General features: G+C 36.3%; 1 protein-coding gene across 3 annotated transcripts in view; it reads left to right on the forward strand.

The window, feature by feature from the left end:
* Positions 1-12,815, forward strand: part of LOC131069371 (translation factor GUF1 homolog, chloroplastic) — a 291,243-nt gene extending 278,428 nt beyond the window's left edge. For all 3 annotated transcript variants that reach the window (XM_058004741.2, XM_058004742.2, XM_058004740.2), the window contains 3 exons: positions 10,956-11,031; positions 11,284-11,324; positions 12,460-12,815. In XM_058004741.2, coding sequence (XP_057860724.2) covers positions 10,956-11,031; positions 11,284-11,324; positions 12,460-12,555 — 213 coding nt within the window. In that variant the 3' untranslated portion in view covers positions 12,556-12,815. The remainder of the gene's footprint in view (positions 1-10,955; positions 11,032-11,283; positions 11,325-12,459) is intronic.
* The last annotated feature ends 2,081 nt before the right edge of the window (positions 12,816-14,896 follow it).

Consider the following 14,896-nt stretch of genomic DNA (forward strand, 5'->3'; position numbering starts at 1 on the left):
GGTAATTATACTAGTTGTAGTTATTTATTGGATGTTAGTTATTGTAACTCAATCTCTACTGCACTTTGATTAGGAGTTGTTTGTTGTTAATGAAAAGCACACAAATATTATTGAGAGTGGGGGGGGGGCAGTGAATCAGTATTTTAAACTTTTTAATAACAAGAAACTATATAAAACTTGGAGAGAGCAACCATCAAGATGCAAACACAATTTCTCATGGAAAACCCTTTAGGGTAAAAAACCACGGCGTACAATGTCATGTCCCCTCTTCAGTGACTGGTTTCTGAGAGTCAAATTCTGGCCTGCCGTATTCCCCAGGCTAGGATTAATAAATTAAATAAGGGAATAAGTGATTAATTTAATTTATAGCCCAAAAAGCTTATGTTTGGAAATCAAAGATTATAACTTATCGTTATAACCTAAGTTACCGGTTCAGGTTCGGATTCAGGTTCGGATTCGGGTACGGATTTGCGGATTTGGCAAAAATAAAAAAATTTTGGGTACGGGTACGGGTTTGTCCGTACATATATATATATATATTTTTTAATTTTATATATATATATATATATATATGTTCAAACTTCAAACATCAAAATTATATATGTTCACAGTTCAAACATACAAATATGAAACATACAATGTAACTTTCCCATACAATGATACATAAATGATAATAGATAAATCATAAATCATAAATCCATAATTGCCAATGCCAATAAATATTCTGATATTGATATATCATAAATCATAAATGTAATATCATATTCATAATTTGCAAAAAAGATAATATTCAAGTTTCAAGTTTCAAAATGTGAAAATGTCATGACACAATAAAGTATAAAGTTAAACATTCAAATTACAAGCCATCTATGGGATTTAAATTCCATATTCATCTTCATCTGAAGCATCCAACCCAAGCCCACGGTCATCAAGTGGTTCAAATTCAGCATCAATTGGTTCAAATTCAGCATCAATTGAACCAATATCAAATGGAATGCCACTCCCACTCGCTATGTCTCTCTCAAATTCCATAACCGCTTCGTCTATAGAGACTTGGCAAAGTTGTGCAACTGTAGCATCTAAATCAGCACACTTAGGGGCTAGGTCCCAATTCCTTGTTACACCCTCACTATATTCAGGGTCCTTATGTGACAACAAACGAAGGTTTGAGTGTACGTAGACCAAATCCTCAGCTTTCTTTGCACCCAAACGATTACGTTTGACTGAGTGGATGAAGGAGTATGTACTCCAATTCCGCTCAGCTGAAGAAGAACTTGCAACCTGTTAAAAGTTAAAACATAATTAGAAATTTATAAATTAAAATTATAAAATAAAAATATGATAGCATCAAATGGAATTGGAAAACTATAAAAATAAAAAATAAAAAGATACATACTTGGGAGTTAAGTTTAATTGCAAGAGGCTGCAAGTAAACGGAGCCTTGACCATGTACATACCACCACTCATCAGCATCCATCCCATATCTAGCATTAAGAGCTACAACATCATGATTTTTTGCAGATACAAATTGGCCAAACTCCCTCATGACAATATTTTTTGTCTCCTCATCTTGATATATCTTTTTAAAGGCAGCCCTATAGCCAGAAGCAACCTCTGCATCTCTATATGGTGGCACCCTCCTTGGTGTTGCAAGCATCTCTGCACTATAAAATTTTGGCGTCAAAGCAAATGCTAAGAGATGTAAGGGGGTGGTCATCTTGTTCCAACGGTCAACAACAATTTTTTGCACAACTTTGAAAAATGTTTCCGTTGGGTCATTTTCTTTTCTATTTATTACTTCTTTTATTTTTTCCACCATGCAATCCATGCCATCATAAATCTCGCCCAAACATGGGCGATCAGTATCAGCATACCTGATCATGCTCATGATGGGCTCAGTGAAATTCAAAACATATTCCACATCATCCCACCATTTCTCACTAAGGATCAATGCTCTTACTTTTAGAGCTTTCTGTGTGGGACTGCTTCCATACACTCCACAAGCTGTTGATGACCATAGAACTCAAGGCGTCTTGCACCTTCAAAAGTCGTCTTAAGACGAGCGTGTGAGATGCAAATCGTGTTTCAGCAACCTAACATGACATAACAAAATACACAACATATATCAAATGCAAGTCTATAAAAAATACAAATTTAAAACTAAAAAATTAAAAAATAAAATTTAAAATTAGTAATTATAAATTACCTTCAACAACTCCAACTTGGAGAAGGTCCTGAAAATGGCTTGTGACATATGATGATTAGTCACAAACATTTTAATCTCCTCGCCCTCCGCATACAGTTTTTTCACCCAATCAATTTGTGTGCCAAGCTTTTGCATGATTAAATTAAGTGAGTGTACTGCGCATGGTGTCCAAAAGATGTGACCATATGTAGCCTCCACTATAGTCCCTGTTGCCCTACAATTTTTAGCATTGTCAGTTACAACTTGGACAACATTTTGAGGCCCCACCATGTCAATGCATTCTATCAAGATATTGGCAATGAAACTTGCATCTTTCACTTGCCCCTCACAATCCACTGCTTTCAAAAACATTGCCCCTTTAGGACACACTACTATAACATTGATCAATGGCCTATTTTTACAATCTTTCGATCCATCAGAAACAATGGTCACACCTGTTTCCTGCCATGTATCTTTGATGACCTTCAACTGTGACTCTACGGATGCTTTCTCCTTTGCCAATAAGGTGGTTCTCACCTTTTCATACCCTGGACAAACATAATCAGAAGGTGTATTGCAAAGAGTATGCACCATGTCCCGAAAGTAAGGTGATCTAACAAGGTTGAAAGGAAGCCCATTGCCATAAAGGCAACGTCCAATTTTGGAATCTGCAATCTCTCTCAGTTCATTTTTGAAGGCAAAATCCAATGGGCCTCTTTTCCGTGAAGCCACAACATTCTAATTCTCTACTGCATCAACTGGTGGGTTTTGCATGAAAGGATGTGAACCAGCTGTCTTGTGGAGCCAATGCTACTAGAAGGCCTCTTAGACATTGAGCTTGGATGGACAAGAGGATGATCTGTCTTTGCTTTGCTACTTCTCCTATCAGCTTCCTCTTGTTCTCTAATATATCCCAAAACTAGAGCTTTTGACAGCCCCTTGCCATCTGATCCCTTACAAAATTTTATTCCACGCCCAGGGATGAAACAAAGGTGGCCTTTCACTCGAAAGTATGAGCTGGTATACTCAGTGCCACAATGGTTGCATTGCCAAACAAAACCCCCACCACCAGACACTGGCTTGATCATTGTTGTATAATGCCAAAGTGGTGAATCTTGATCAATTTTAAAGGGGGTATTTTCAGTTCGGACATTTGCAACTGAACTAGAGCTTGCACTTGCACTTCCAATTCCAGCCATTATGTATGATTATATGAATAATGCACCTAAAATGAAAAGAGAACGCACAACATTATTGAAAAAAATAATTAAAATTTCGGTATTATAACCCCATACTATGCATACAAAGTGTAAAAAAATATACAAGACTTCTTTAAAAAAAATTAAAAAAACTTTAAAAAACTTTAAAAAAAAATTTTAAAATTTGAAAAAAACTTGGAAAAATTCTTGAAAACTTGAAAAAAGTTCAGATTCACTTACCTTTAATGGCTAAATCTTTCTTCTCCAGTGATTCCTATGCCTTTGATGCGTGTTTCACACCTTCGTAGTTGTCACCTTCAAAGAAAAATACAAAAACTAAGAAGCCTGATTGTAGAGAAAAAATCTTCAAAAATGCAAGTAGAATTAGGTTGAATGCATGTTTTGATGCATGAAATGCATCATAGAGGGGCGGATTAGGGTTTAGATGTAAAAATAAGATTAAAAAAATTGTTTTTTAATTGTTTTTAATTGCTTTCTAACCCGTGGGCCCCATTTTTGGGAACCCACGGACTTGGGTTCACCCGGGTCCTCCTGGGTTCGACTTGGGTTCCACTCGGGTCCTGCTCAGGGGGCTGAACCCAGCCGCTTGGGCAGGACCCGGGTGGGACCCAGGTTCACACAAGACCCATAGGGAACCCAGCCGCCTGGGTAGGACCCAGGTGGGACCCAAGTCGAACCCAGGCTCGGACCAGGATAGGGCACGGACCAGGACCAGGACCCAACCATTTTTGGCAAGAACCGGTAACATAGGTTATAACTTAAGTGGAAACCATTTCAAGTTATAACTTTATTATCCCTAGGCGCAATACACATGGTGGGCAATTAATTCTTTATTAAGTCAAAATATTTCATTCCTAATGCCTAAGTCACTTCATTTAAAGAGAATTCCCTCAAGGTTGATGCTTTTTCTTGTTTGAAGAATTATATATAGAGGGATATCATGGGTTTGGATTTTATTATTCTCATGTTTTTATTATTATCTTGCTCTGCAAATCGATATCAAGGCTCTCACTTCTCAGGACGCAACCCCTATGAAGACTCGTCTTCTGGACGAAAACCCAGAAGCTTTTGTCAAGGTCATCTCCAGCATTGAAGACGTCTATCACTCCTATCGCTGCTGTTGGAAGGTGATTCTTCTAGCGATTAGAGGCAAAGAAATTTGGATATGAGTTAATCAAAAGGGTTATAGTTGGCGGCTAGCTTCAGCAAGGTTCAGAACATAGCCTAGATTTGCCATAGGCCCTGCTTGTTCATAGCGCAGTCTTGCAATAAAGATATGTGGTCTGAGTGAAGGGTTTGATGCCAAAAAGCAATAGTTACAGGTCTGCAACAAGTCTGAATCAATTATCACAGTAGGTGATCCTTCTGCAATTTGGTATGTGTAGCAAAAGAAAATAATTATCGAATACATGCAATCAAATTTGAGTAAACAGTTCTTGTTACCAGTTAATAAACATCTGCTGCTGTCCATCTTATTTCAGTCTTCTGTATGATTGTATGAACGAATAAATACTAGTGGAATTCATCTTATTTCATATTTAAAGTTAATTGTGTGGCTTAAGTTGTTAAACAGTAGATAGAATATTTCATACAATAGCTTTCATTAACAAATGGGCACCGACTCTGATTACAAAAGCGAGCACCAACTCACTAAGAGCACTAACCCTCTTTGAAGCACCAACTTTAGTTTAGCATCAACTCAATTGCAAGACCTGTTTTTTGAAAAAGAAAATCAGAATCCACTCAGCACTTCAAACATCGTACCAAGAAATACACAACATTCCCATTCATTACACCAACGTGTCTGAAAAAAACAACCATGCCAAACCTTCACTAAGAAATTAGCATCCAACCACTTTTAATTTGTAATGTCCCCCTTTTCTAGGTGACATGAGATGAGCAGGGGTTGACCTACCATTTGAGTTCCCGTAGGTCAACGACATGGTTAGGGGACTCATTCTGAGGGTCATGGAGCTTTGCAGGGGCTCTGTGAGCCGTTTCGGACCTTCGGACGAGGTCTCCTATTTTTTAGGGAGAACTGGCAGTTGACTGAATGACCACCTGGGGGACCAAGGAGCAAAGCAGGATCCTTTTGAGCAGTTACAGGTGTTTGAAGGGAGGTTCCTACTCTTTAGGGAGATTCCCTACCTTTTAGGAGGTTGTGGCAGTTTCCATATTTGAGGTTCCACAGGACCATACTATGGTTTCAGTTTCAGGAAGATTGGGTGTGTTTCCTAGTTTCTAGGAGCATCCCTAGATTTTAGGGATGGGACTGCTAGTTAGCTCAGCTTTTCCGGCATCGGTCATAGATAGGTGACAAAGTTATATTCATGATTGTTTGGTTATTTTGGGCTGATATTGGATATCTGGAGATATTTTAATATATTTAAATATTTCCTAAGTTAGCGATTAAATAAATTAAAATAAGGCTATGTATTTAGTCATTTCGGAGTAATAAGGGGTTTCTGGCTTCATCTGGGTTGATATGCCTATGTGTTATAGCTCGTTGGAAAGGTCTTGAACTTTGCTACATGATTCTCACCTTCCAGAGTCGTTTTGGATGCTTGACGCTATTTATTTGCAATTTAGTGTTATTTTCCTATAGTTGACGCCATTATTAGAAAATAACACTCTTTTCATAATGCGCCAACTTTACTCCCTTTTAGGGTTTGGCTTGGAAAGGAAAGGAGATATAAGGAGATGAAGACCTAATTGTTCATTATCTTTTTACACAATCAAACTTATTTTGTGAATTTGCTCTAAGTGAGTGATTCTTCATCTGGGACGCAAACCCCAAGATCTGGACTGGCTGGGACGTAGCCTTCAGCAGTTATTGGCATTGGATTCTTCAAGCACAGTGCATAGTTGACAAAGATTGAGTACGCCATTCTTCATTGTGGATTCAAGCTGCAAAGTAAGGGTTTCAGCATGGCAGATTGATTTTTTAGCTTGGACATGATCCTTGCAGCCTTAGGGCCGCCATTTGCAGCAGGTACATCCCACGTGGAATGTAAGGAATGCATGTATTCAGCCTTAGAGGTATTCTTGATTCATGATATATTATTTTCTGAAGAACTTGGAAGTTGCAGGTCTGCAATTTACAACAGCAAGCAGGTTTGAGACGGAAACCTCAGATTTGGTCTTCAGGAGGACGGAATCCCTTCTATAGGAGGCACGTGGAACACATCAGAAGCTTGTTTCAGGCATATTGAGGGTCATTTCAACAAGCAAACTCAGTAATCATTAGCAGCAAGGTCATTACATCAGATCTGAGCAAGAATACATTCAATTTCAGTGCATTACTTATTTCTTTTGGCAGCTGTACTGTTTCCCAAGGGGGCCGTACCATTATAGATGGCTGTGGAGTGATAATAAATAAAATGGAGGGTTTTAACTGCATTTCTTGTTCTTAACTTCATTGTTAGGATCAGCAAGGACTGTGTAGAAGAAATTACAGTCATCAGGCTTGAATTGAGATCAGGGTGAGCAAAACAGTGAGGATTTAAGGCTAAAATTGTATAATTTTGCCTGGCAGAATTTGGATTTCCAGCTGGTAATTGGGTTTTTGGCCCAATTTGTTATTGGTAATTCATTTGGAGGTAGTATAAGTGTATTGGTACATCTGGACTGCCCTTGTACCTTCAACTCATGCCTGTATCCATTTCTGGATAGCAAATCAGCAACAAACCCCAGCGCTGGATCCGTGGGCAGCAAAGAACCCATTTAGGGATCTTTCATAATTTGTAGCAAAGTATCATTTGATCTAATCCTATTGGAATTGTTTGTTGTTGTGCCAAAAGCTCAAACTATCAATCCCCAAAACAAACGCCAGATTTAGCCCGACTCACGGGAGGCAGTTAAGCCATGTCACAAGTCCCCAAGGAGGTACCGACCACCAAGTCAACATTCTCCCCCTCAGCACCGACTGAGCTTTCAGCACCCACTGAAGGGAGACTCGAACCCGTGACCCAAGGCTCTGATACCAATTGTTGGAATTGTTTGCCATTGCGCCAAAAGCTTGAACTATCAACGCCCGCAACAAACGCCAGATTTAACCCGACCCATGGGAGGCGTTTAATGTTGAGTTTAGCAATCAAACTGAAAGTAGATAACAAAAAACATAAATGCAACACATAACAAAGTGATACCCTGGGAAAACTTCCCTCTTGGAGGTGAAAAACCCAGCAAGAAAATCTCAGATCCGATTAGATTGGGCACAACAGATAATTACAACATTACCCTTCTAGGGCATACAATGCAACTTATCTGATATATGATGCTGATCAGAAATCTAAACTTGACAATGACGCTCAGAATATAGTTTGTTGATCCTAGATTGAAGTTTGCTTGCTCTTTGAGAGTGATCGCACCACAACCACAGGTATTCAGCAGTGTGAAGCAGGTTCGGCAGCCTTAGACAATCTTCAGCAGACCTAGAATGATATTCGCTTAGCCTGGAACAGATTCGCTCAATCTAGATCAGATTCGCTTCACCAAGAAACAAGTTCGCTGAAGGTTGCAGATCAGATTCGCTGATGTTTGATGTAGATTGCTATTAGATAGTTCATACATCGCAGAGATAGATGTATTTTTCTTATGACTTGATTGACTTGAGATTACAAGTCACCTTACATTTATAGGAAATCATACAATCAATAATCTTGGTCGGCCTTATACAATTTTGGCACCAAGTAACAATAAATTCAAGATCTTTACAAGTTTCTTGAATAGGTCTTGACCTATAATTACAAATAACCCCCAGTTTACACAAGATACATTTGGGCCAGGACTTAACCACAAGTTACATAATCCGCCCAAATAGGGCCAGCCTTAAATTGATCAATGCAACACAAAATGATGATAAAATGTTAAGGCCGACAGGCCAATTAGCATTTGTATGTGCTAGGTCGGCCCTAGAAGGGATCCGACCTAGCTACACATCAACAATTAAGCCATGTCACGAGTCCCCAAGGAGGTGCCGACCACCAAGTCAACAAATCCCATGTTTTCTTTTATTGCAAGTCCAAATTTGAGGATGAAATAATACAACTTAGAAAACATGTATCGACCTTGACTCACCAAAATTCATATGAAAGCCTTACTAATGTTCCTCAATCTTCAGTGAATCTGTGATGAGATGTGTTCTCAGCAACAACTCCCACACAACGTTAAAAAAACTGCAATCTTGTTGGTAGTGGCTGATAAAGACTAGAATGGAACCGGTACAAGAGTCCAATGTCTAAATCTCCCATTCAGAAGTAAGCTCCTCAAACATTCGAACAAACACATCATAGGAGATTTAGGATATGGTAAGCTCCTCAAACATTCTAACAAACACATCATAGGAGATTCAGAATATGCAAGAGTACAGAAATGTTTTTAACTCATCTTCATCAAAACAATTCTCCAAAACAACCTCCATCCCCCAAGCATATATCCATTAGCAAAAAAAATTTAAATGAGGATAAAATGCGAGCACCACAAAAACAGTCAAAATGTGAGTCATAAAGGATATCACCTACCACAATCTGTCAGTGCCAATAATAGGCTCCACGATAACTGCTGCACCAGACGTCTATGCTGATAATAGCATCCATGCTGCTGTGCCAAAAGATCAGGGTTCCCTTTTTAAAACAAAAAGCGCTCAGAAACTATTAATGTCTCCCCATACTCCACGACTCAACTCGCTCAGTTTTTTATTCAGAAAAGAATGCCAAAAAAATATCATTGGTATTAATTAGCACTCCCTATTTAAGGGCTACGCACAACTCAAAAATAAGCCACGATTCCTTCTAATGGCGGTAACTGCCACATGTCCCAAAATAAAATAAGTGCATTAAATAACCAATAAGCACCACAAATAGAAACCGCAGAGTTAAATTTTTTATGGATGATGTGTCACGCTGAAGTAGACAAGCTGGCAGGTGAAGTGGACAAGTAGCTATTTCAAGTTGACACCCAAGTAGCTCAACCAATCAGGCAAGTAGCTCAACCAAACAAGCAAGCAAGTAGCTCAAGCAGCTCAAACAGACAACCAAGCAGCTCATTCCAATTCTCTATTACTTTGACTAATCCATGAAATTTATATGACCTTGATCATCAACCTTGGACATCAATGACAACATATTCAACAGTTAGATTAAGATTGATGGATTAGGTAAATTGAGTGTATGCTGGAGTCTTATTGACACCTAATATAGTATCTCTTACTTAGCTTGCATAATTACAAGACACGTGTTTTATTATTCATTAGTAACATTTGTTAATAGAATGTGCTACAGTTTTTTTGGTGTGGTGTGAGACATTTGGTAGTATCTAGGATACTAGTTCCCGTGGCTTATCTAGAAGTCTATAGAAGTTCAACACTTTGAAGGGTCATGTGATTGATACACATGTTTAGCATCTCACACTTAGGCATAATGCATGGTGTTGTGGACAAGTGACAACAATTCAGCGTAAACATGCCATTGTATGTGTGAGGCAATAAAATCAGCTTCAAATGTTCGTAGGTGACTTACTATAAACTTGGATATTGTTGTGGCTGCTTCATGTTTCTCTTGTAAAACTTTGTGATTTGAAAAAATGGCACTTAATGTTGAGTCTATATGAGAATTTTTTTGGGTGAATTGGTTGCAAGAGATGGCAAGCTTATCTTTCATACTGTTGCAGGACGAAAGAGAACATACCTTGGTGAAATTAATACAATGATAAATTGCTCTTGAAAATTTTGGAATCTCAAAAGAGAAGGCACACAATTTTGAATCCGTGTGAAGAATTCTGACCGTTACACAAGTCTTGGGCTTACACTTCTACTTTTGTGCATTGTTATCATGCATGATTACATCCTTGGTGTGCATGCATGCATTGCGACATGATTATGTCACAATTCAATGCTAGTAGATTTCCACAATCCATGAGACTCTGCATGTGCTGCTTCTGGATTTGATTGTGTGAGTGTTTTTTGCACACAATCAAATCCAGAAGCAGCACACATAGTGTGTCACAATTGTTAACATGAAAAATCTGTTGGCCATGTTTTTTGCACGTTAATTTCTATAGTAACATTGGTGGATGCAATTTATATTCCCTAAGGTTTCTTATTAAACATAACTGTGGTGTATCACTGTATTATTTATTTATTACATCATAATCATAAACAATAAATGCCGGGTACAAATGGTCTAAACATTATATTATATCTTAAGATGTGTAGCCTTATAATTTGTTGGTGATTCACTGCAATTTCCTTGTTTGAATGGCGAGCTTGTAGAGAATGTTTTGCAAGTCTTTTTACATGGAACGATATGCCTTAACATTATATGATTTGCTGTAATTTTAACTAATGATTAATTTGTATTTTTGTGATAAAACTTATACAAATACCAAACTTAGGTATCTCAAGGATTCCACCATAGTATACCAATTATTTTTTTATTTTCTCTAAATCAACAATTTATCCATCTTAAAAAAACTAGACTAATTTTTGGGTGAGATGAAATTCTATGCTTTTCATTGACTTGTTGAACATGCCATTCTAATCGCGATTACAGGCTTGCATTGGAACTAAGGTTGTTGCAAGTGAGACAATTTCTGCTCTAAGAAAGGATGTTCTAGCGAAGTGTTATGGTAAGAGTTTTGGGCAAAATTTGTCTGGTATGTTCTCTTACAATAATTATAGCCGCATGGAAAAACATTAATGAAGATTCACTCAATGCAAGAGGTATCTTCTTGAAAATAGATGAGAATGGACAAGAACTGAGTAATAACTTATCCATCTTGAGCACATGGAACATTTTATTTCACTAGATAAAATGGTGGAAATTTTAATTCATTTGTACAGTAATTTTACTTAATTTGAATGCTTGTGTTTTCTTGTAGGTGGTGACATAAGCAGAAAGAAGAAATTGCTCAAAAAACAGGTATAACACTCTTCTTCTCAATTCTTGAGCATTCCAACATGTCTTATAAAACACGCAACATAATTGGCTGAATCAATTAGCAGTTTGTTTAGTGAGAAATAATCTGAGGGTTACCTCATATCTTAATCAACTTTCAAATGCTATAATGCAATATTTTCATGTGTGTGCTTAAATGTTACATATATGTGTTATGCATAATATGTAACAGGAAGTCTCTCCTTCCTTGGGATGATGTCACTTTTGTTTATGTTTCCGTTGCATGTTCAGCTATAACTTGTATAAATATGGTTTGAGAATGTGTATACAAGATTGTGAATGACTATATGGCCAATTAGAAGGGATGTCTTTAGAAAGGATTAACATAGTGTTAACAATTGTGTTGAGTTGATGAAAAAGAAAATTCTTTGTATATGGATCAAATTCATATCCCGTAAGGGAGAAGGTGTGCTTTTGCAAGGAAAATGCACAAGAGTCGCATAGGGGATTGTGGGTTTGTCATGGGTAAACTTGAGTGAACCCAATGAAAATTTGGGAGGACATAGAAGAACCAACATAGAACCCATGATTTTTTTTCCTTTTTAATTTCTTTTTGTTTTTAGCTTATTCATGTTGTCATTTGACTTTGATAGGGATGGACCAAAATGAATTCCTAACCTTAAATGCACTTGAAAACCATTTTAAACACTAAAACAAACTAGTTTTACCTCATTATGAATGCAAAACGCAAAAAACTTGTTCTTGTGTGCTATCATATGAATAGAGTTGAAAATTGGTCATTGAAGGTTTCTGAAAATGGTTGGAGTACTATTCCTCTGTGTGCGCAATAGCCTATTTGTTGTCAATAAGATCGTAAGGGAAGATTGTTTCTATCATATTGCTTTCGAGTTTTGTCCATACTGATTGACACCTCTAAAATTATTCCAAACTTTCCCCCATCTACTTATTTGGTTTTATTGCTTCCTAGTTTTTTTTACTTTCTTACTGGAGTTCATTGTTCAACTGTGATTAGCTTAATGGTCTGGGGTACTTTCTGGTTCCATTGACAACTTGGTCACTTATGACTAATTTCTCTTTTTCATTTTCCTTTCATTCTCTACTAAATTCCAGATAACCTAATATGCCACATGATGTTTAGGCTGCAGGAAAGAAGCGAATGAAAGCTGTTGGAAAAGTGGATGTTCCTCAAGAAGCTTTTATGGCAGTTTTGAAACTAGAGAAAGAAGTCATATAAGAACCTCTCAAAGACTTTGTATCCATTCATAATGGGTTGCGAGACTCTTATTATAAAGTTAACAGTTAATATTATGGAAGAAATTGTATGATAAACTGCAATATTGAAAATGTGAAGAGCATGAATGGCTAATTGTTTGCGTTGTTGAGAGAACACCCTTGTTCATGTGTGAATTAGTTGGATTGCTTCAGTTTCCTCCTAATATTTTCGTAGAAAAAATCAGTAAGTTTTCAAGTGGAATTATTATGGCTTGTTTGCATGGTAATTGATTCTAAGAATCAAAACATAAAATATAGTAGTTCCACTGGAAAGAATAAAAGTTCAATTAGGAAATTCATTTCATACATAACATACTGTAGATAATTGCTTTGGATAATGTATAATTTTTTTTTGATTGGTAACAAAGGTCAATTGAATTTAAAAAAACAAGAGTTAATGATGAGTGGTAACAATGTGGAGAATATATATATATATATATATATATATATATAGTAATGCTCTGCAAAAACGGATGTTAGGATGTTAGGAAGACAAACACAAACACACAAGAAACAATCCAAATGTTAGTGTTAGAAATCACAAATCAAAGACTATCCTAAGCAAACATGTCAAGAGAGGCACAAAACACAAAATAGAAAGCTTAACCAAACTAAGAAATGCAACAGAACATCTTCAAATGCCCTCCACCATGTTTGTAGCTTCTCCTCCCTTGTTCCTCTCTCCAAATTCCAAATGAGTGTAGCTCTCAATAGTTTTTGCACTATTCTAGATGTTTTATGGAAATTCAAGATTGTAGAATGAAAACTTGTGAGAGTGCAAATGTGAACAAGCTAAAATGAGATGTTATTTAATTATCTAATGTTAATTTTAGCCAAAAAGACAAATGTAGAATATTATGCTAAAATGCTCCCTAGAACTCACTATAAATTAGATGCATACAAGATTTCAGGATCTGGATTATGAAAAAATGAGCTCTATTTATAGGTAAAATGGAGCAATGGATGGTTGAGATTGAGTAATCTCAACAAGGGCTAGGATTGATGGGTTTATGATCCAAATGAGGACTTTCAATCCAATCCCTAGATGACAAATGTCAAAAGGAGATGGGTTGAGAGGGGAGAGAATAAGCATTAAATGATTGACATGATTTGAGGGTTAACTTGGGAGGTAAGGTTAATGTTGAGTTGAATGAATAAAGCCATTATCCAATAAATAATGCATTTATCCAATGGATAAACTCTTGTGCAAGAGTTAATGAGGATAACCATGGTCAAAGCAATAAATGTTTGAAGAGACCCATGGGTTAAATGGAGGTTGAATTTAGAGGGAAAGTCTCTGACCATGGAGGCAAGTGGATTTAACCATTAATGGTCATGTAAGAGTCATTAGTGGTTTGGAAGACTTTTAGGGGTTAGTTTGTTGAACACATAAAGCATTAAATGATTTTCAAAGACTTTGGAGGTTTTGAGAAGTGACTTCAAGTTGCTTAGTAATGTGACAATATTTAGGAAATGGGATTAGGCTAATTAGGAATTATTAGAAAGTGGTTAAAAAGGTCTAGAAGGGGATTTAGGATTGCAAGTGGGTTTGGTGGGCGAGAGAAAATATAATTTTAATTAAAATAATATTAATTTATTTCAATTATGGTTGCAACTTGCATTTGTAGGAGAATGCAAGTGGGTGGGATTTTTTTATGTGATTTAAATAAATATTTATTTATTTATTTAAAAAAAGAAAGGGGTTAAATTAAATAAATATGATTTATTCATTTAATTGATTGTGAATTTGGTTTAATGAATTAATTAAGTTAAATAATTTATTTAATTAATAGGAGAATGGTTGAAGATGAATTAATTAATAATTAATTTAATTAATTGATTATTGAAGGTTTATTAATCAAATAAATAGTAAATATTCATTTAATTGAATGGACAGATTTATGTGATTACATATAGTTTGTTTGAAACTTTGTTTTTGAGTTAGATACAAGGGTATATATTATTCACCTAAAGTACTTGTGTGTCAAACATGCAACGAGGTAGAAGTTGTTGCTTAAAAATATATATAATAATCATGAGTGACATGATAATACCTCTTATTATAGATTATTTTTTAGGAAAGGATTAAAAAATAAAGCTTTCAAATATTTGTTGACTTCAAAAAATTAAACAATTTGATTGGTTGGTTAGGGTTTATAAATATAAATACATGTTAAGGTTTATTTTGTAGGTTTTGTGTTTCTAGCTTTGCGTTGTTACAAACAACATTCATATTGCAAAGGACATCATACTGAGTAAAATTTGCATTACAAAACCAATTGATCGACAACCAATGCTCACTT

Source organism: Cryptomeria japonica, chromosome 10, assembly GCF_030272615.1.
Source record: "Cryptomeria japonica chromosome 10, Sugi_1.0, whole genome shotgun sequence".
Taxonomy (NCBI): domain Eukaryota; kingdom Viridiplantae; phylum Streptophyta; class Pinopsida; order Cupressales; family Cupressaceae; genus Cryptomeria; species Cryptomeria japonica.